General features: G+C 42.7%; 2 protein-coding genes across 3 annotated transcripts; both read right to left on the bottom strand.

Annotated features, from left to right (window-relative positions):
• Positions 1-1,610: 1,610 nt before the first annotated feature.
• LOC109644474 (GRB2-associated-binding protein 1-like) lies at positions 1,611-12,010 on the bottom strand. Of its 2 annotated transcripts, XM_069518790.1 has the most exons (13): positions 11,506-12,010; positions 7,921-8,049; positions 7,486-7,651; positions 6,786-6,978; positions 6,071-6,623; positions 5,971-5,995; positions 5,272-5,354; positions 5,021-5,130; positions 4,474-4,736; positions 3,452-3,548; positions 2,790-2,919; positions 2,380-2,514; positions 1,611-2,237 (listed from the first exon to the last, which is right to left on the bottom strand). In XM_069518790.1, exons 1-13 carry the CDS (start codon positions 11,578-11,580, stop codon positions 2,052-2,054), a joined length of 2,145 nt encoding a protein of 714 aa, XP_069374891.1. In that variant the 5' UTR covers positions 11,581-12,010; the 3' UTR covers positions 1,611-2,051. The 2 variants fall into 2 exon arrangements, with proteins under 2 accessions (XP_069374891.1, XP_069374890.1); XM_069518789.1 differs by having other exon boundaries at positions 5,971-6,623.
• Positions 12,011-12,765: 755 nt separating this feature from the next.
• LOC138406468 (programmed cell death 1 ligand 1-like) lies at positions 12,766-17,829 on the bottom strand. The gene is made up of 7 exons (XM_069518791.1): positions 17,691-17,829; positions 17,005-17,060; positions 16,558-16,920; positions 14,575-16,417; positions 14,094-14,149; positions 13,653-14,009; positions 12,766-13,512 (listed from the first exon to the last, which is right to left on the bottom strand). The coding sequence occupies exons 2-4, from the start codon at positions 17,051-17,053 to the stop codon at positions 16,170-16,172; spliced, it is 660 nt and encodes a 219-aa protein (XP_069374892.1). The 5' UTR covers positions 17,054-17,060; positions 17,691-17,829; the 3' UTR covers positions 12,766-13,512; positions 13,653-14,009; positions 14,094-14,149; positions 14,575-16,169.
• Positions 17,830-22,753: the final 4,924 nt, after the last annotated feature.

Genomic DNA, 22,753 nt, shown 5'->3' with positions numbered 1-22,753 from the left:
ACTGCAAAATATATATTTACTCCAACAAATATATGTAAAGTATATTGTAAATGTTAATATGTATAGTATACTGTAAAATATAATACTGTAGCAATATGTAAAGTAAATATTTAAATGCATAGTATACTGTAAACATGTGTACAGTATAATGTCACTATGTCAAAACTTAAAACATTTATGAAGCATACAGCATTTATTTGTATATTTATAATAAATTGTAAAATATGACTGTAAAATATATACATACTACAAAAAAGATAGTTAAATATGTATGAATTATATGCTGTAAAATAGTATACTGTAATATATACTGTGTACTTCACGGTGTATATTTGAAAGTAAAAAGATTCATTTATACTGAGTTAACGTCAAACAAAACACATCAATGTGAGTTTTAATAAGTATCATGACAAACGTATTAAATTCAATTGAACACTAGTTCCAGAAAACACACTCACCTCAGCAGCAGGTTAGATCTTTCTGAGTGTGTGTGTGTGTCTGTGTGTGTGTGTGTGTGTGTGTGTGTGTGTGTGTGTGTGTGTGTGTGTGTGTGTGTGTGTGTTTGTGTGATAAATTGCACTGGTTTGCATGTGTTTTAACTAATAGATTCCCTTTGTATTTACTGTGGCTCAGACGCCTTGCTCAAGAGCACGTGGACCACGTTCCTCTATAGTTGAGGGGTCACACACTCCTGGATGTGTTTTCTTTACAAAGCCAATGATCTCACATCTTAAATGCATTTATTTAAACAAATGATACAAAAGAGAAAAGAGAAATAGAACCCCTCTGCAGTGACAGAGTATTAAATGTGTTTTTGTTATGTTGAGCAGTTGTGGTGCAGTGAAACGTGCGCAGGTTGAATTCTCATTCAACAGGATTCAAATCAGCACTAACTTCAAACTTGATTCAAATCAGCTTCATTAAAAGCAAAGCACCTGCAGTCCCTCTTTTATTTTATTACACAAACAATGTGGGATTAAATGGATTTAAACTTTGGTTATTTTGTCAGTGATTTAGAGTTTGTATAATTATGTAATATTATGTAATTATATTATTAAAGAGACTTTTTGTTTGATTTGATAAATACTAATAATAGTTTCATCAATGATGATAAACTTTATTCGTATAGCACCTTTCATACAGGAATTTCATACCAGAGTAGAGAAGCTAGAACTGTTCTGTCCTTTTGGTTCTGAATAAGTTGTTTTCTTCTTATTCATTCCAAAACTTTATCATTAAACTTTATTGTCAGACTTTGATTAATAAACCTTATCATCAAACTTTTATATATAAACTTAATTATTAATATTTTAATATTTAATTTTATTATTTAACATTTGCCATCAAACTTTATTCTTAAACTTTATTGTTAACCTTTATTATTAATCTTCATTATTCAACTTTATTAATTAACCTTATTTATAAACTTTCCAGTGAAATCCAACTCTATCTGGATTTCCATCCTGTGTAACCGGCAAAGACCTGGAGACACCCCTTCATCCCCTGAACCCCCCCACCTCCTCCACCTGATACCCCAACTGTCAGATCGGGGTAGAGACTTTGTGTCATGTGGGAATCAAGTAAGAAAAACACACTAGAAGTCCAGCGGGTGGTGTTTTACGTTTATTCATTCATGAATTTCTTTGTTTTCTGTGTCACAGAAAAACTGAATGATTCATCAGGTTTGATTTGACGACATCGGTCACCGAAGGATGATCACAGCTTGTTCCCCACTGCACATTTATTATGAATTATTTTCAACACAGTTTAAAACAACACATCTCTGACTAAAGCTTGGATTCCTGTCGTGAGACTGAAGCTACAGAAACATGTTTAACTGAACTTGTTCACTTCAAATGTGTCTCAAGTCTTTTGCAAGGCAGTTTCTTTCTCTACCATTTGTCAGGTGGACGCAAAGATGATTGGATTACAGAGGTCAAAGTTCAAAGGTCACAGTGACCTCATATGAATCTGGGGGAAAATTCTAGTTTTTAAAGAAGAATTTCATCTTGTTTTAAAAAGTAGTATCTAAATATCCCCTACAAGTACTTCTAGCTTTTGTCCTTCTCCGTGGACATCCTCCCATCATGCCATGCTTCCCTGGTGTTCCTCAGGGCCTTGGTTCTTTTGGGGTCCACCACCACATAGTCCACACGCGTGCTCTCACCCCGTGCACGCTCCTCGCCAGCTCCGGCCTGTTTGTCACTGCCGCCTCCACCTGCTGCCGTGCATCGCTTCTGCTCGTGGAGAAACACGAACACAGAAGTTCAATAACAACAGAGAGAGAGAGGGAGAGGGAGAGGGAGAGGGAGAGAGAGAGAGAGAGAGAGAGAGAGAGAGAGAGAGAGAGAGAGAGAGAGAGAGAGAGAGAGATTTTACCTGTCTCGTTGGTGTTGATCGTCCGGTGTGGAGGTCCAGGTCCAGGTATTCTACCTGTTTGTCGCCTCTGGCTCGCCGTAGCAACGGGCTGCTGACCCCGCCCTCTGAAGCTCGGTGCAGCATGAGCCTGAGAGACTGCACACACACACGTACACACACACACACGTACACACACACACACACACACACACACACACACACACACACACACACACACACACACACACACACACACACACACACACACACACACACACACGCTGAGAACTTAGTAAATCTGAGTCAAATAGAAAACTGGAGATGACAAAGGTTGCTGGCGGGATGAGAGAAAGAAGTTTATCAGCAGAGGTTGGTGATCAAGGGAGGAGAACATCATGGAAAACAGCGAGGAGGGAAAGAAGGAATCTTACCGACTCCCCGGCACTGAAACTGAGGCTGGAGGTCGTCATGGCAACATAGCTGTCATCTGGGTCGTCTGAGTCGGACGAGGGGGAGGAGCTGTGGGACGAGCTGGGCCTGGGGGTCTGACGACTGGACGGACTGACACACACACACACACACACACGAATGAACAAATGAACAACAAAGCAACATTATCACTTTATTCTCTTTGTTTATCGTCTACTTTGATTTTTTTTTGTTTGGTCCATGTCCCGTCTGCCAACATGGAGGAGTCAGGGTTTATGAACTATACTGCAGCCAGACACCAGGGGGCGACCGAGACGCTATGGCTTCATTTTACCACGTCGCCCATCTGTTTGTCCAGTCTATTGTAAAGCCTCCGCTCGTTCTGACAACCACTGGGTGGCGCTCCCACTCAATTGAAGTTAATGAAACACTTTGATGTTATTTATATTTTGTGGTTTTTACTTTCATCATCTACTTTCATCCATCACAGCTCAGGGAAGAAATAACATGTAAGACTCCTGCAACACCACATGGGGGAGACAGAGTGCAGCGCTCATCTGACTGAGCCTCAGAGATGAAATATCACACACACACACACACACACACACACACACACACACACACACACACACACACACACACACACACACACACAGCAGCTTACTCTCTTGTGAAGGTTCTGGTGACAGGTGAGCGGACAGGGGGCGGGACTTCCTGCCAGTCCTGCTGCACCAACGTGATGTCCAGAGGAGCGGGTTTCACTGGGGGGGGGTTACAGAACAGGTTCATCAGTTATACTGCAGCCAGCCACCAGGGGGTGAGCAAGACACTTTGACTTCACCTCTTGTGAGCCGCCACGTCGTCCATCTTTATTTACCTTCCACAGATCGACCATAATAAAGATAAAACAAAGATCTGTTCAGATCGTTGTGATGAACGTGATTCACTGAAGCGTGAAGCACGAGGGACGACAGTCAGATGGGATGTCGTCCTCATGTGACTTTAAAGTCAACTAAAATCTAATAACGACAGTTATGTTTGAAATCAAAAATAAAAGCGTCAGAGTTTGTTCATATTTCATGAAGGAACGTTTCTGTCACCTCCGGCTGTGTGTGTGCTGAAGCGTGTGTGAACGTCACACACTCGTACTGCAGCAAAGTGGAAGCAGGTGAATAATTAAAAACTCAAAGAGGCAGAAGGGGAAAAAAGACGACAGGAGACGAACAGACACACTGATGGAGGGAAATGGAGAGAGAGACAGAGCGAGAGAGAGCGAGGGACAAAAATAATCATTGACAAAAAAACAATCGTTGCCTCTGTTGTTGTTCTGAGTCCTACCACTGAACTGAAACACAACTGAATGCTGGATATTACCCATAATCCCTGGCTTCCTGAACCAGAAGAGCTGCAGCTGTTACAAATCCACCAAACTCTGTTCAGAATATTTTAAAAGTTTCCTCTGAATACTGGACCTCTGTCCGATTCAGTGCTGTTTGTGAACAGGATTACACAAGAGCGCCTGGATGGATCCCCAGTAACCCTGGTGGAGGGATGTGACACGGACCAGGAAAAAACCCAAAGAGGTTTGAGCTCTACTGAGTTCAAACACGTGATAATGTTCTGCTTCACCTCGTGACTGACGCTGCGGAGATGAAACATCAAATCACCGGATCTGCTGAAACTCACCTCTGCGTTGTGGTTTCAGGTCGCGGTGGATCGGGGGGGGCACGGACTCCACCTGTGGTCCCCCGCCCGTGCTCACCGTGTTCCTCCGGAGCGGCGGGGTGAGGGGAGCGGGGGAGTTGCGGAAGCCCATGTGGACGGGCGGAGGCACCTGCCTCCCCAGATCACCTGCGGCGGGCTGAGTGGGAAGGGAAGGGTTCATGGGGATCATGGCCACGTAGTTGCCATCTTGGAGTGGCACAGAGGAGTCAGAGTGAGGAGGCACCCTGGAAGAGAAGAAGACTTTTCAGTTGATGAGGAGGTCGGAGCCGAACTACTGAAATGATTTACACCAATTAAAACTTTGGTGCAGGGATCACGGAACTTTGCACAACATTTCTAAAAGCTGTTCTGTGCTAAAACATAATGCAGGATACAGACTCTTCACTGAAACACCAGTGAGGTTATGTTTTCATCTGTGTTTGTTTATAAATGAGATTACGCAAAAACTAATCCACCAATTTCAACAGAACGTGGTGGTAGGATGTGGTTTGGGTGAGGGAAGACTGACCTTGGTGCCACAGGAGGCTCAGTGGTGGCAGCGCTCATGGGAACATAGTTTTCATCCACTTCATCGTCTTCAGAGCAGACACTTCCCAGAGGCACCATGCCTTTATTAAACTGAGAGAGGACGATGGTTAGAGTCCACTTGTTGATAATTTGGTGCAATTTGTCTGAGAATATTAAATAAATTAAACGTACAACAGGAAATTCTCTCATTGTTTGTATTTTATTGTTGAGCTTTAAAAAGTTTAAACTTACAAAGTAACTGTTGAAGCTGTCGCTGAACTCGAACATGCTCGCTCGGTCCGACAGCGACTGAGGGATGAAGAAAGACTCGCAACCTGAAACAAAGTGGTGGAAGAAAGACTAAAAAATCTCCTGATTGAAATCTTGTGCAGCTCTTACAGCTAAAGAAACCGTCTATTGAGCATTAATGAATATAATGGCTGTCGTCATTAATCTGCTCCTCAAGCAGCAGATTCTTCAACAAGGGAATCGACTATTTTGGGACAATGTGCGTTTTCACCAGAAACAGAGATTTGTCTGAAAATAAAGTCTTTGTGCTGCTGTCGGGCAAAGTGCTCGCATTAATGAAACTTAAGCCAATTAAAGTGTGGTGCAAACAGGCACAAATCGTTTCAGCTGATATAATCCGTCACTGCTGCACAATGAAGCCTCTTCATAACCTCAGCGCCCTCAGGCTCTCAGTGACAATGCTGCCCCCTGCAGGATGTGGCTGTATCTCCATTTACATTCATGTAATACGACTGGAGCCGTGTATGTAAATAGTCTTTAATGACTGACAAAGAATCAACCCACCATGTTGCCCATTAGTGATTCTGTCCAGCGCCATCTTGGTTTTTTTAAACCAGAACTAACCATATTTGGAGGAGCAGTGGGTGGAGCCTGGCCGTGAGCTTGAGGTACCAGTTGTCAATCACGCTGCATCCCTCTTACCTGTCTGCGTGCGTCCTGGTATACTGACGGTGCTGCTCCTCAGCAGACCTCCACCGCCTCCGTCCACACATCCATCCCTCCTGTCGGACTCGGAGGAGGTCCGGGGGAGCGTTGCAGGTCCCGTCCCCACAGCTGAGCTCTCTCCCTGGGCTGCGATCGCAGAGGGCTTTGGCGGCCGCGGAGGAGGAGTCGGGACGGATGCATGGAGCTCCGTCTGGGTTAAAGAGTCCACACTTGGTGTGGAGGAGGGGCGGCGGGGGGGTCGCGGCTGTGGCGTGGATGCGGGACGGGGGATCTGGTATGAGTGCATATTCTGATGCAGGTTGGAGTGTGTGTCCTCAATGAGAGGTATCGCCACGGGACGCAGGTGGAAATCCAGTGAGTGCTTCCTGGGGTGGGGAGAGGGGTGACAGCGAGGTCTGCCCGCTCGCCTCTGGGGGTCAGAGGTCATGTTGGCGTCCAGAGACTGGCTGAGAGGACCCGTCATCGAGGCCACTGTCCACGGAGCCGTCTTAGAGGAGGACGGATGAGGGAGGCCGTTGGGAAGAAGGGACGGAGAGGAGGAGGAGGAAGAGGAGGAGGAGGTGGCAGAGGGAGGAGGGTAGAGGTTGTCGTAGTCTGTTTCGAGAGAGATGGAGGATCCTAAAGGAGGTCTGGAGACACACACCAAAGTCAAATGAACATTTGTACCAGAGTTGAAGGGTTTAATCATTTTCTTCTCAGTGGAACTTTACTTTTTATTTTAGATGCACATACACAGCTCCCTGTTTTAGATATTCCATGACTCACAAACGGTTTCTCGTGTGTAAGTTCACCTGATGTGACTCTGACAGTGTGACAACCACAGGTAGTCGTCCTCTGTGTGGCCGTCGGGCTCCAGGCGTCGTACGCTCACCGGGTCGTAGGGGGGGGGGATCGAACCCGCCACCGTGGAGATGGTGGCGATGCCACTGGATGGGGTCACCGCGGTGATGGGGGGTGGGCCGGACACAGGAGGTCTCTCTGGAACTGGACCAGATGAGACGTCAAATAACAATAACTGCTTGAAGACAGTTCAAAGGTCTGTGTCTCCCTGCAGGGCATTGTGGGTATTGGTGTTTTTATTATTAACAGTTTCTATTGTGTAGTTTGTACCAGTGTTGACTCCTTTCATACTGAAATCTGTTTCTGATATTAAATCTTATTGGTAACGGTTGATTGCGACATGAATAATATATCAGATGAAGTGATGTGAAGTCAAAAACAAGTAAAAGTTCAAATGACTGTGAACAGACAAGCTGCTGAATCTAATACCATATTTTATTATATTTTCAAATATTTTACCATCTACACATCTGAGACACACACATTCGATCCTGAAGACGTTTTTTTTTTTTCATATTTCTCTCGTGCGTGTTCTCGCTCCTCCGTCCTCCCACAAGTTTTCACACTGACTCAGCCACATCCCACACAAACGTCCAAAACAAGAAGGGATCGTGTGATTCCGTCAATCTATCGTGATTGATTCTCACGTACCCTCTTCTGTCGGGTTGAAGCCACAGATCAGGCAGATGGAGGACACCCAGCGGTTCATGTCCTCCTCAGACTCGGCCACCAGGTACCAGGTTCTCTCCTCCGTCCTCAGGTCGAACACGAAGCTGTTCTCCAGCTCCTTCTTGGTGAACGACAGGCCGGCATCCACCTGAGGGAGAAGAAGCGGACGGAGCAGTCAGTTCTGAAACACAGAGGTGTGTAAACATGCATCCATCCATTTTCTTCCGCTTGTCTCAGGTCGGCGTCGGCCTCTAATGTGACCCTCAAAGGATGAACTTCAGATGATGGATGGTCATTCATTCTTTCAGGTCATCACTGAATCACTGATCTAAAACAAAGTGGTTTGACCTTCGCTGATTTTTTTTCCCGTCATCTCTCGAGCTCTGTGTCCGACAGTCGTGTGTCCGTCTGCTTTACCTGTTCACACAGGTTCAGGTTGATGGTCCTGATTGGTCGACGGGACTGTTGGTTCTTGTAATACTGTAAAACGTCCGGTTCTCCGCTCAGTCGACCGCTTCGCAGAACGAACCATCGCCTCTTCCACGCCTGGAGAAACACAGCAGTTCTATTATCGAATGAAGTAAAGGCGGCTTTTATTTTGGTTACGAAATTGTATTAATGCAAATTTAAATCCATGAAATAATAGTTTGATGTTACATAAACATAAAATTCACTTAATAATGAAAAAAACATCTCTGACAGACTCAAACTTCAAGGCCCCACTTGTGCCTCCTACAGGTTAGAATCCTCATCACACAACACAGAAACTTTCCTATCTTGAGAATCCAGCAGCATTAACACGTCAATCACTGAAACTCATCAGAGTTATTGTTTGGATTGTTTTGGTTTTTTCATTGAGCCCCCCCCCCCCCCCACACACACACACACACACACACACTAAATGTTTGACATTGCTCTGGTTCATGCCATCATGCGCTGAGCATTATGGGTAGGGTCCATCCCACATGAGTAATCCATGTGATGACACTTCATATTTCAGACATGAATCACCACCCGTGTGTGTGTGTGTGTATGCAAAAGACACATCATGATTATTTAAACATGTGAAACAGAGCACGAAGATGGATTTTAATTTAACATGTGTGTCCACACAACACACACACACACACACTTGTGTTTATCTGTTTAAAGGGAGAAGTGAATTAACTAACTGAAAAGAGTGAGTGAACAGTTAACATTTAATCATCAGTGTGTGTGTGTGTGTGTGTGTGCACAAGTGTGTGCGAGTGTGTGCACGAGTGATTAAACAGTGCAGCACACATTTCTCTACAAACACAGACAGGAACAGGAAGTAGCTGAACAGGAAATGCCGGTTAGCGATGGCAGTGGATGTGTGTGTTTATTCTCCGTCGCTCTGTTTGATGATCAGTCGTCTTCGGGCAGCTGAACAAACACGAGCAGTCTATCTTCTGTCTTTGTGTTCGAATTAAAGGAGCATTACAACCGCTGTTTGTAAATCCACTAATGTTGCCTGATTGACAGGATTAGTTCTTAGTTCACCTTCGCACCTTGTCTGGTTCTGACCTTTGGACTTTTCAGTTCAGTCTGAACCAAAATGTCCGGTGTGAAAGGTCCCTCTGGGAGAAGAGGTGTTCTGAGTCTGGATCAAACCGAACCATGGTTCTGTTCGGAGTGAAAACACTTTTTGGGAAAATGTGGACTTTTGGGCCATTCACAGGAAGTAGAGACAGCATTAAACAATAGAAGAAGAAAAAGAGGAGGAAGCAGCTGCAGTCTTCTGCTCCGACGATATAACGTTTGAACCACGAGGACGTTCATCTGGTGCATTCGAACTAGTGTGGAGTACTGTAGTACTGTGGAGTACTGTGGAGTACTGTGGAGTACTGTAGTACTGTGGAGTACTGTGGAGTTCTGTGCCTTAAGGTGCGGAGGCTGCTAGTAATACATCATGATGTTACCATGTCAACCACATAAGGCGCTTCAGTCATCTTCTCCATTCAAACAGAAAGACTACAACCCCCCCGACCAACAACCGTTCCAAAGAGGAACTGCATCCTCAGCTTTGTTGGAATTGCTGTTTCTGTTTTCAAGATAAAGTTTAATCTTCAATCTTAAAATCAAGCCCAGATCTAAACACTAACATTATGAATGAGAACCTCTTTTCCTTAAAACCCCTCTCTAATCTCTTCTTCACCTTTTCTCTCTCCTTTCTTCTTTAGTTTTGTTTCTTCCATTGACCTCTGACCTCGACAGGAAGATGGCACAATAGATCTAAAAAAAACCACTTCCTCCATCCTGCCTCCAAATCAAAATTAACCACAGACCTGAAAAACTATTTACGCTCTACGTCAGTTCCTTATTTACCGACATGTGACCTCCTGACACGTTCAGTTTCAAAGTTTTCAGTTTCGACAGTGACAGTGAAGTCCTGATATCAAACGTCTGCAGATGAGAAATCACCGGAGCTCCCTCCCTCATTGTCACACCTTGTTGTGCATCAGCGCCGACGTAAAAGTCCCAGAATAGTTTATGAATTAAATATTAATAATAACACGTTTCAGTGAGTGGTTTTAAAACTGCTCTTGACGTTATTAACCCTGCCTCCTCCATGTTAGCAGATGGGACATGGATCAAACTAAAAAAAATCAAAGAAGACATTAAATAGATGTTTCTCAATGATTGAAATTAGATCATCAAAACATTTTCCTGCAAAACCAAAGACTCTTTGTCCTTAAACTGTGTTTGACCTGGTGTGTGTGACGTTTGCTGTTGTGCTAAAGGTTTAATTCACCTCATCATTCTGCTTGGTTCTATTCCAGTGTGTGTGTGCGTGTGTGTGTGTGTGTGTGTTCGTGTGTGTTTCCAAACCTCTAAATCTTTAGGGAGGCCTGATCTTCCAAACAGGCCCAGCTGAGAGCGATTAGTTTATTACATAATTCAGGGCACACACACACACACACACACACACACACACACACACACACACACACACACACACACACACACACACACACACACACACACACACAGTGTATGATGAGGTACACTCTGTGAACTTTGGCCCAGAACTTAACATGAACACATGAACACACACTCTCCTCTGCCGTTGTAAAACTGTGTGTGTGTGTGTGTGTGTGTGTGTGTGTGTACAGAGTGGCTTGTATATATCATTATAAATCAAATATTTGTCCCAACTCCTCCTATATTTACTGTACTCCAACTACAGCAGGAAAGACAATCTTTATTTTTTAATTCAATTCCTCCTTCACTTTCTTTACATGTTCACAGGAGGAGACGATAGAAAGAAAGACAGAGAGAATGAGAGAGAGAATGAGAGAGAGAGAGAGAGAGTAACAGTGAAAATATGGAGAGGAGAGATGTGATTAGCTCAACTCACTGGCAAGGCATGTCAGATATGCAGTGTGTGTGTGTGTGTGTGTGTGTGTGTGTAAGCTGCTTCTTTACTGGAAAGTGAGCTTTGCTGCCTTTATCTCTCTATCTCTCTATACATCTCTATCTGTGTGTCTGTCTGTGGTATTTGATGTTGAGCAACTATTTTGTTGATACTTGTTAAATTATCCTTTAAAAAATCCTTAATTGGTCAAATAAAACAATATTAATTTTAGAAATAAAATTCTTGGTGGATTAATAACCTGAGATCAAAACCAGAGCGACAGACAGCTGTGTCCTGCAGAGAGTTTTGTTGCTTTATGATTATAACTCTGTAGTTTGAGGAAATGAGTGAACAGTGTGTAAACAAACTAAATTAAAAACTAGAACACACCTCTGTCTATTCCTCCTCCATCCTCTCTAGCTCTGGATCTTTATTGGGTTCTGAACCATCATCCACACAGTCGTAAACATCAGTCCTCTGAATGTCAGTTTTTTGTTTTTTAATAATTATGAATGTTCGATCTGGATCTGCACTCAAATGCAATGAATTCCTTCCTGGTCGGTTTCGCAGAGCACACAACATTACAATTTTGTCCGAACATACAATATGAAAAAGCAGGTACTCACGTAACGCCGTAACTTTTTTTCCGGTGGCGATTTTCGCAGCCAGCCCTCACACACCACGTCCCCGGCTTCGCTCATCGTCACGGCACCAAAGCTCAAAAGCTTCTGATTCGAGCAATTAGCTGACACAGCTGATCAATCGTCCAATCCGGTGATCCGGATTTCCCCGCCTTTAATCAGACTCAACCAGTCAAATCAATCAATCAGCGGATGGATGAGTTTTCGGGATTCAGATCAAGTTCATCTGGAGGAAAACTGATCAGATCTTTTTTTTACTTTTTATCGGATTTGAAATCATTGGATCTGGTTTCAAAAGGAGGCTCCCGACCCCGTCGACCAATCTGCCGTCACACCAGTCGACCTTCTGACTCCCGAGGCCTCGGATCAGTCGACCTATTGGTTGACGAGGTGAAACTCTTCTGGGATCGATCACCAGGCGTGAGGGAGCTGCTCCTCTGTCGACGGCTGACTGATCGACTCACACCTCCTTCTCAGAGGGTTTCTACTTCCCAGCACCCTCCCTCCCTCCCTCTCTCTGGTCGTGCAACAACCAAACACAATGGCTGAGTTTGGACATTCCTTCTCTCCTCTCCTCCCACTTCTCCCTCCTCCTCCTCCTCCTCCTCCTGACAGGAAACTCCCCCTGTGGATAGAGAGAGTTTTCTCCTGCTGAGGAAGACAAACTGTTCTGCACAACAATCATGTGTTTACTTCAGAATGAACTGATCTGAGGAGGAGATGGTGCCGAGTGTGTTTGCTCTGAATAAACAGAACACTGGAAAAAGAAAAGTGACTTGAACAACAAAGGTTCAGCTTCATTAAATGAATCTAAAGACTCTTTCTACTGAATTCTCACTGCAAAGGCACAAATATATATATAGATATAGATATATATATATATATACACCAAATATAGGCTATATAGTATTGATACCATTCCACCAAGGTTCCTTAAATTCACACACACTCATAAATAACAGCCCTGGAAACATCACGATGAAGAACTTTTAGTTCTCAGAGAAATCAGGTGAAATGTCAGAAAAGTTAAGGAAAGAAATCCTGGCTCCGCCCCCTGATCCAGATCCACACCTACACTACGTTTACACAGCGACCCCACGTGACCCGAACCTGATTCTGACAACTGCGATTAATTTGGAGGTGAGTGCTGACATCTAGCGGACACTTTGAAGTACTACAAGAGCATGGACTTGTTTTTTCCAGCTGGAAAAGTATAAATATTAAATTCCTCACAACACAGGGAAGTCACTTTTTAAAAAACGAATTTATTTATAAAAATCATTATACATATACATATATGATAATGATTAAGTATAAAGTTACTGTCCTCATCAGCTTACAGCTAAACATCCAGCACGGACATCGCAGCTGTTTCTTTTGATGCACTGGTCAGGGATAGCGCTCCTTGAAAAGCAGCTTACTTTGACTGGGGAGAACAGAGCAGGTATGTGGCCTCAACCCAGACGTTCTGGATTTGTGTCCATTGTAGACGAGAGTTCAAACCGCCTGCTCCCACGAGATTTGCGTCGGGTCCTGCGGGCCAATGCAGCCCTCTACATCAGGGTAACATCATAGTGGTACAGTACAATAATTAATAAAATATAATCAATAATAATTAATAACCTAGATCTAGATTTCAATGTGACACAAAGTCACCAAGCAGCCAATGAAAAGCATCAGAGGACCTGAGGTACAATGCTACGTTTACCCCAATCTGACAGTTGGGGTATCAGGTAAGTCGGGTCCTGGGGGTTCGGAGTATGGAGGGATGTAATGTGCTGTTTCAATTATTTTGATTCCTGCTACATTTACAAAAGATAATTGCTGCTACTATTCCTGCTCCTATCTCTACTAGTGCAATAAGTAAGATGTGCCACCCTTTCAGACTCTTTGACTCTGGGCTCACAGTTGTTGTCGTATGTGGTTCCTGAGCAGTCGGTGTCGTATCTGGTTGAGCAGTTGTTGTCGTATGTGGTTCCTGAGCAACAGTGGCTGTAAAGGACAGAAAGCTCAAAATTAAAATGTGGCCAATTCAGGCTGGAACCTATTTATCCATTTCCAGTTGCAGTTTATTATCCTGGACTCATGAATGAAAGTCTTAGCAAAGACTGAAATCTACTGAATCAACTTACCAGTGACATTCAGTCTGCATTCGTCTGCACCCCAGTCTTGTTTTGTCCTGACTTCACACTCGTACTGTCCTGAGTCTTCAGTCCTGAGTCTGGACACATGAAGTCTGAGTCGTCCTTCTCTGAGGACGTCTCTGTCACACTGGACTCGTCCTGAAAACTGAGACCCTGACCCCTCGTTACCTTCATCTAGATGATACAGCATCTTTGAGTCTTGCTGGTCAGTCGTCTGCTTACAGACAATAGAAAGAAGGTTGTTGGATCTGTCAGGTTCAGGTGTGAACTTCCATTCCAGTGTGACGTTGTTGCTCTCCTCTGCCTGATAGAGGGGCTGTGACACTTTCACCACTAATGCTCCTGCTGAGAGACACAGAGAGAAAGTGAGGACCTGAACTATTTGATTATTTGAAGTTTATGGACGATGAAGTGAAGATGTGAACTGACCACAGACACAGGGGATCAGGAGGATGAGCAGCAGGATCCAGGAGATCATGTTCTCTCTGTAAGTGGAGACACATTTAGACTCAGGCACGTGCACAGACATTTTTGGGGGCAGGTGCTCAAGTTAAAAAAAAGGGCACCCATCGCCAAAATGATTCATAAAATTAAGTAAAAACACAGCAGGAGATATTTATCTTATATATTTATTTGTGTTAACACATCAACACAGTCTAATCAAGTAGGGTAACTCAAATGATCCATTTGAATGAATCAATGAATAACAGGCAAAAAATAATCATAAAAATATTCTAACTTAAAACTTATCAAAACTCTGCTCTGAATAAATGAAATAAAAATCAAGCATCCGATATCTTCTATAAAATACAACTATTACAAAGGAGGTGAAGGGAGCAGGATCGCTGAAGTTGTAAAAGCGGTTTGACAAAGTCCACAGCTCGTGGTGTTCATGAGAAGATGGAGTTACCTGAGTTTCAGTGCTCTGGCTCTGCTCCGGCTTCAGTCCAAGTCTGTTGTAGAAACACCTCCGGTCCAACTTTTGACAGACTGGTCCTGAAGCTGTTGCAGAGAAATACTATGACGTATTGAGCTTCCTCCGCGGCTCCCCTGTCTCTCAATCCGAATGAAGAAATCCGTTTATATTCTGGAAACTCGGACGAGGTCCCTCGACATTCACTTCGAATCTGACTCTGACGTCCAGCGTGTGAACTGTATCTCCAACAACCTGTCGAGTGCGTCACAGCTCACCGGAGCTGGACACATCAAACCTTCAAACTTCAACCACTTCCCGACTGCAGGAAAACTTTTTGTGGCGTGGTCACAACATACATACTGCTGCACAGTGATTTCACTCCGATAGGATTATGGGAGCTGTAGTTCCATGAGTTCTAATTCCTGCAGCAACAATGCCTGATTCCCACAGGAATTACAGTCTCACAGGTAATCTGCTTCGTTATTCTGAAAACATTCAGATATATGAATGTAATATGTTTGTGTGTAAATGAATAAATACTTCTCTTTGACAGGACATGACGTCTGCTCTGAAAACCGTGGTTGGATTTCCGGGATTTTTCTCAGTTCCTAAAATCAACGATCCTATTTTCAAAGCTAATCTCTGCAGAGTTCAGCCTCACCTCGCGTCTTTAGGCCAAGTTCACCTGCAACACAAGGAGAACCTCAACACTTACTGCGGAGAGCTGCCACATAAGGACCTGATTCTGACAACTGAGACCAGTTTGGAGGTGACTGCTGACACCTAGTGGACACTTTGAAGTACTACATGAGCATGGATTTGTTTTATCCAGCTGGAAAAGTATAAATATTAAACTCTTCACAACACAGGGAAGTCACTTTTTAAAAAACGAATTTATTTATATAAATGATTATACATATACATATATTATAATGATTAATTATACAGTTACTTCTTATGTACATGTGCTTAGAATTCTATCAAACATTCATTAATATTATGGTTAGTATTTAAATAAGTTTTGATGACCACTCAAAGTGCTTAACAAGACAGTTCTATCGTTCATCACACACACACACATTCACACATTCATACAGTGCATCTATAAGCAGCACTTTGTTACGAGGGGCAATTCAGGGTTCAGCATCTTCATGAGCAAGACTGGGTTTGAGCTGCCGACCTTCTGGTTGGAGGACGACCGCTCTACCCCTCGACCACATTAAAAAGACCAAAAACATTGTATTAGGCCTGGATTGATTCTTCAATGTGCATGTTTTGTGGTTTTAACAAAGACTCCTCAGATTTTATTGGCCACTGCTCCTATCACTGCTCCTATCTGATTTAGACTTTTTATTCATCCCACAGAGGGGAAATTTCCTTATTGCAGTTGCATACACATAAAATAAAATAAAATTGTAAAATTATAAACATCAGACAGAAACTAAGTTATATACATATAAGTAGAGGAATTGCACTTGTGATATATAAGACAAGTATTGTACATTAAGAGCAAAGACGAACAGAAAAAGGCAGATGCTATAAAACCATAACTGAGGTTGAAAGGTTACATCACAGAGTGTAAATGAATGTTACAGCTGGTTATTGTACAGTTTGATCACTGCTCCTGTCACTACTCCTGTCACTACTAGTGTCACTGCTGTTATCACTGCTATTATCTCTGGTCTTGTCGTTTGTCTCATCACTAGTATTACCACTACTATTACCATTATCACTATCACTATCCCTGCTAGTGCAATAAGTAAGACGAGCCACTCTTTCTGACTCTCTGGCTCTGGGCTCACAGTTGTTGTCGTATGTGGTTCCTGAGCAACAGTGGCTGTAAAGGACAGAAAGTGCAAAATTAAAATGTGGCCAATTCAGGCTGGAACCTATTTATCCATTTCCAGTTGCAGTTTATTATCCTGGACTCATGAATGAAAGTCTTAGCAAAGACTGAAATCTACTGAATCAACTTACCAGTGACAGTCAGTCTGCATTCGTCTGCACCCCAGCCTTGTTTTGTCATGACTTCACACTCGTACAGTCCTGAGTCTTCAGTCCTGAGTCTGGACACATGAAGTCTGAGTCGTCCTTCTCTGAGGACGTCTCTGTCACACTGGACTCGTCCTGAAAACTGTTCATCCTGAGACCCTGGGAACTCGATACCTTCATGTAGATGATACAGGACAGAGACTCTGTGATCTGTAAACAGGTGACACTCGATGAAAAGAGAGTTGGTGGATCTGTCAGGTTCAGGTGGGAACTTCCATTCCATTGTGACGTTGTTGCTCTCCTCTGCCTGATAGAGGGGCTGTGACACATTCACCTCTAATGCTCCTGCTGAGAGACACAGAGAGAAAGTGAAGACCTGAACTATTTGATTATTTTAAGTTTATGGACGATGAAGTGAAGATGTGAACTGACCACAGACGCAGGAGATCAGGAGGATGAGCAGCAGGATCCAGGAGATCATGTTCTCTCTGTAAGTGGAGACACATTTAGAATGATACCTACGAGTCATTTGGTTCAGCTGTATAGAATTTAATAGACTGAGGACTGAGCTCTACTGAGTTTCTGATATTTTGTGAAATAATGTTGTAGTTGTACTTCAGCTTTATATATATGTGTGTAAAAAAATGGGAAGCTACATATTTTGTAAATATATAAAATGTTAGTAATAATTAAAAAAACATGTTGAGAAATGTTTTTTTAGCTGTTCAAATATTTCAGACTTGTTAAGTTATAATATTTTGTACACGTGACAAAGTTGTGTAGCTGTGAAAATACTTTGTCAAAGACATTTAGTAGAAATATTTTGTACATGTATAAAACATCTCCAGTAAGATGAGGAATGACTCGTCCTGACGACGTGTTCAGGGACAAGGTGAGACAGGTTTGTCACATAACTGGTTTCATTAAACAACTCAGGTCAAAGTGCTTCACATACAATAAAGTGAAGAATTGAAGAAGTGACAGATTTCTTTGGTCTTCAGTGTTTAGCTTCAATGACTTTAAATGAAAAACACAAGCTAAGGATTAACACCATGACAGAATCAACGCTGAGTATTAATATATATATATATAATATATATAATATTAACACATGTTACCTTGTGTGTCTCCTCTGCAGCTAAAGGGACGATCCTGTATCCGGGACCTGTTGTTGTTAAAATCAGTTCATTGATGGTGAAAGTGAACATGAAGACTTTGCGTCAGGTCCAGGTACTAAGGTCAGTGATGGGAGGCACCGTGATGCCACTTGGGATTTACAGCTTAGGCAAACACTTTATGTTGGTTTATTAAGTTGTCTGATGTTATGTCTAAGTTAACGAGTGTATTAACCCTATGTATTTTTCTGCTCTGTCTTGTCTTGCCTTATAGTCAGTTATTAGTTTACTTTTTGTTTGTCCTAAGTTGCAGCATTTCCTATCTATAGTTTTGCTTTGTGTGTATTTTTTGTTTGAAATACAGCAGCTTCATGCTCTGCTCAGTAAAATTCGGGGATTATTAGTGTAAAGTGTATAGTATAAGGTGTAAAGTTGCCAGTGCATCTATAAGCAGCACTTTGTTACGAGGGGCAATTCAGGGTTCAGCATCTTGATGAGCAGGACTGGGGTCTGAGCTGCCAACCTTCTGGTTGGAGGACGACCGCTCTACCCCTCGACCACATTAAAAAGACCAAAAACATTGTATTAGGCCTGGATTGATTCTTCAATGAGCATGTTTTGTGGTTTTAACAAAGACTCCACAGATTTTATTCTTGTAAACAAACAGATTACATATACATGTCCTAGTGATAACCACTGCTCCTATCTCTGCTCCTATCACTGCTCTTATCAGATTTAGACTTTTTATTCATCCCACAGAGGGGAAATTTCCTTATTGCAGTTGCATACACATAAAATAAAATAAAATGATAAACATCAGACAGAAACTAAGTTATATACATATCAGTAGAGGAATTGCTCTTGTGATATATAAGACAAGTATTGTACATTAAGAGCAAAGACAAACAGAAAAAGGCAGATGCTATAAAACCATAACTGAGGTTGAAAGGTTACATCACAGAGTGTAAATGAATGTTACAGCTGGTTATTGTACAGTTTGATCACTGCTCCTGTCACTACTCCTGTCACTGCTGCTGTCACTACTCCTGTCACTGCTGCTGTCACTACTCCTGTCACTTCTAGTGTCACTACTCCTGTCACTGTTGCTGTCACTACTCCTATCACTGTTCTTATTACTGTTCTTACCAGTACTCTTATTAATGCTCTTTTCTCTGCCCCTGTCACTGTTCTTATCGGTGCTCTTATCATTGCTATTGCCACTGCCATTAGCACTATGTTGTGGGTGAAAACTAAGTTTCACTCGTGGTCCAGAAGTTCAAAAATCCAGTCGAGTAAAAAGCAGCAGAGTTTATTGTCGACAAAAAACCTGAGAGCATTCAGTAGCAAGCCGGAGCTTAACCAGAGAAGGACTCTGCCTAGCAGTCGTGTGTTGCTGTCTTATAAACCCTTTAGTGACCACACATGTCATCATTTCATTGGTCACTTTTCTAACTCTGGAAACTTCCACTGGACATGTTGTGATCTTACAGTAGTTTTGCCCAGACATGTCTATTTTACTTTTAAACAGTTTTGCTCATTCTTGACACCATTATCTTTTGTTCAATCAGCTTTCTATTTTGTAAAAGATATTGTTCTTACATTTTACACCATTATGTTTCAATTCAGTCAGATTGTTTTTTTAAAAGATTAATATTTCTTCACACAAGTTATACAATCACCTCATACTGCTTCTTACACACAGAATATATGATTTGATTTGTAGTTACATTCACAAACTTATTGTAATCAGTAGTAAATCATGTTTCAATCACACATGTTCAGATTCTTAAAGGTATATAGTGACATTCATAAGTGACATGGTTTGATGTCCAAAAATTATACTACAACTACTCCTATCATTATTCTATCACTGCTCCTATCTCTGCTCCTATCACTGCTCCTATCAGATTTAGACTTTTTATTCATCCCACAGAGGGGAAATTTCCTTATTGCATTTACATACACATAAAATAAAATAAAATGATAAACATCAGACAGAAACTAAGTTATATACATATCAGTAGAGGAATTGCACTTGTGATATATAAGACAAGTAATGTACATTAAGAGCAAAGACAAACAGAAAAAGGCAGATGCTATAAAACCATACCTGAGGTTGAAAGGTTACATCACAGAGTGTAAATGAATGTTACAGCTGGTTATTGTAGTGTTTGATCACTGCTACTGTCACTGCTGCTATCACTGTTCTTATCACTGCTCCTTTCATTTGTCTTATCACTACTATTACCACTATTATTACCATTATCTCTATCACTTTGATCATCACTGCTCCTGCATTTAGTAAGACGAGCCACTCTTTCAGACTCTCTGGCTCTGGGCTCACAGTTGTTGTCGTATGTGGTTCCTGAGCAACAGTGGCTGTAAAGGACAGAGTGCAAAGTGCAAAATTAAAATGTGGCCAATTCAGGCTGGAACCTTTTTATCCATTTCCAGTTGCAGTTTATTATCCTGGACTCATGAATGAAAGTCTTAGCAAAAATACTAAAATCTACTGAATCAACTTACCAGTGACATTCAGTCTGCATTCGTCTGCACCCCAGTCTTGTTTTGTCCTGACTCCACACATGTACTGTCCTGAGTCTTCAGTCCTGAGTCTGGACACATGAAGTCTTAGTCGTCCTTCTCTGAGGACGTCTCTGTCACACTGGACTCGTCCTGAAAACTGTTCATCCTGAGTCTCTGGGAACTCGATACCTTCATGTAGATGATACAGGACAGAGACTCTGTGATGCCTGATAGAGGGGCTGTGACACATTCACCACTAATGCTCCTGCTGAGAGACACAGAGAGAAAGTGAGGACCTGAACTATTTGATTATTTGAAGTTTATGGACGATGAAGTGAAGATGTGAACTGACCACAGACACAGGAGATCAGGAGGATGAGCAGCAGGATCCAGGAGATCATGTTGTCTCTGTAAGTGGAGACACATTGCTAGCCATATAAGACCATGCCACTGGCAAAAGAGTTTTCTCTGCTAGTACTGTCAGTATTTGGCACTCCAAAACTGACACCGATTTCAACACCGTAATGTTCTGCTATTCTCAGCAGTTGATCTTTGGTGCAGAGATCCAAAAGCTCTTCAGAGGGAGAAACAAAAAAATCTTCTACACTCATACTGACCAAGTGCGTCTTAACTTAATGTAAGACTTAGTGAGGGCTACTCTGTGCACAGTCAAACACCATGTCATACGAGAGCGCCCCTCTAACTAACTACCTAATATCAATCTAACTACCTAAACTCAACCCGAGTCTTCATGCGGTTAATGGTGGCGGGTATTTACGCACTGAAGCCCAGAGGTGAGGGAGAGCAACCAGAAACTGGCGACAACCCCCTGAACCATGGATATGCTCCCGAGCAGAATTGCTCTAACCACGGTCACCGCAACACTATGAAAACAACGAACGAGACGAAACCCAAAGGGGAAACGCCTGTGGACCTATCAGGGGAACACTCGTCTGTTTCTAAGAAGGTTTTGTGCACACAGAGGACAACACATAACCAACTTTCACACCAGACACGAACAGCCCTCTAATGCCGTGCAAACAAACCAGCTCTCTCAAAACCTGCGTCTCCCAAACAAAACTTCCTGCAACTGCACACGAAAAGGTTACACACGCACGACCACACTAGCCAAAATCTAGTGACGTCAACTCTGACGACAACTTCATTCACGAATGAATACCCGTGTCGTAATGCGCTGTCCCCCAGTTAAACACGAGGTGAACAAACAGACAATGAACATAACAAAACCTCAGGAGATAGTGAGGTGTGTTCATCAGTCGGATCAGTTGTGAATGTGCGCACGTGTGTGTGTGTGTGTGTGTGTGGTGCAGGATGGTGTTGGATGTATGAGGACCTGCAAAACGGCATCAAAGTCAGGTGAGTGAGAGAGCCACCATCTCCGCCAGGAGGACCATCTTTTATAGGACTAACTCAGGTGGAGCCCGGTGCTTCGAACTAGGAGCCTCCGACCACCAACTACCTGCTTCATCACATGAAAGAATAGGTTAACGTAGGCAGGGGCCATCACACCACCTACACCACAGCTTTTTCATTAACAACAGTAAAATGAAAATCTGAAACTTATTTAACTTGAACTTGTACTTCACTGTTTAAAAGTGGTTTGACAAAGTTCAGAACTAGTGGTCTTCATGAGACGATGAAGTTACCTGAGTTTTAGTACCTGACTAAGTCAACATCATATTGTCACAGAAATGAGGACTCGTCTCTAAGGGAAATTTAACATTTTGATCAGACAGGAAGTCCTCATGTTCATTTCCCCTATGATTGATCATGATTGAAACTTGTAACCTTCATCATGCTGAAAACTGTGCAACTGATTGAATCTTGGCCTGAATGCCTAAACTAAGGCATCATTGCCCTGATGTCCTCAGAAAATACTGACCTTTAGCTCGGACACAACCCTGACTAGAGAGGTTGGAACGAGCCAAATGTATATAGAGAAAGAACAGCTTCCCATTGGCGTGCATAGCACAAACCAACCTTTTCTTGTGCACCATGCTCTGAGCATGGACTGCTCTTTCAATTATTTTGATTCCTGCTACATTAACAAGAGATAACTGCAGCTACTCTCACTACTACTATCCCTGCTAGTGCAATAAGTAAGACGAGCCACTCTTTCAGACTCTCTGGCTCTGGGCTCACAGTTGTTGTCGTATGTGGTTCCTGAGCAACAGTGGCTGTAAAGGACAGAAAGCTCAAAATTAAAATGTGGCCAATTCAGGCTGGAACCTATTTATCCATTTCCAGTTGCAGTTTATTATCCTGGACTCATGAATGAAAGTCTTAGCAAAGACTGAAATCTACTGAATCAACTTACCAGTGACATTCAGTCTGCATTTGTCTGCACCCCAGCCTTGTTTTGTCCTGACTCCACACTTGTACTGTCCTGAGTCTTCAGTCCTGAGTCTGGACACATGAAGTCTGAGTCGTCCTTCTCTGAGGACGTCTCCGTCACACTGGACTCGTCCTGAAAACTGTTCATCCTGAGGCTCTGGGACCTCGATACCTTCATGTAGATG

This window comes from Paralichthys olivaceus, chromosome 22, assembly GCF_024713975.1.
Source record: "Paralichthys olivaceus isolate ysfri-2021 chromosome 22, ASM2471397v2, whole genome shotgun sequence".
NCBI classification, from domain to species: Eukaryota; Metazoa; Chordata; class Actinopteri; order Pleuronectiformes; family Paralichthyidae; genus Paralichthys; species Paralichthys olivaceus.
The sequence above is the reverse complement of the archived record's forward strand: the minus strand, read 5'-3'. Positions and strand labels throughout refer to the sequence as shown.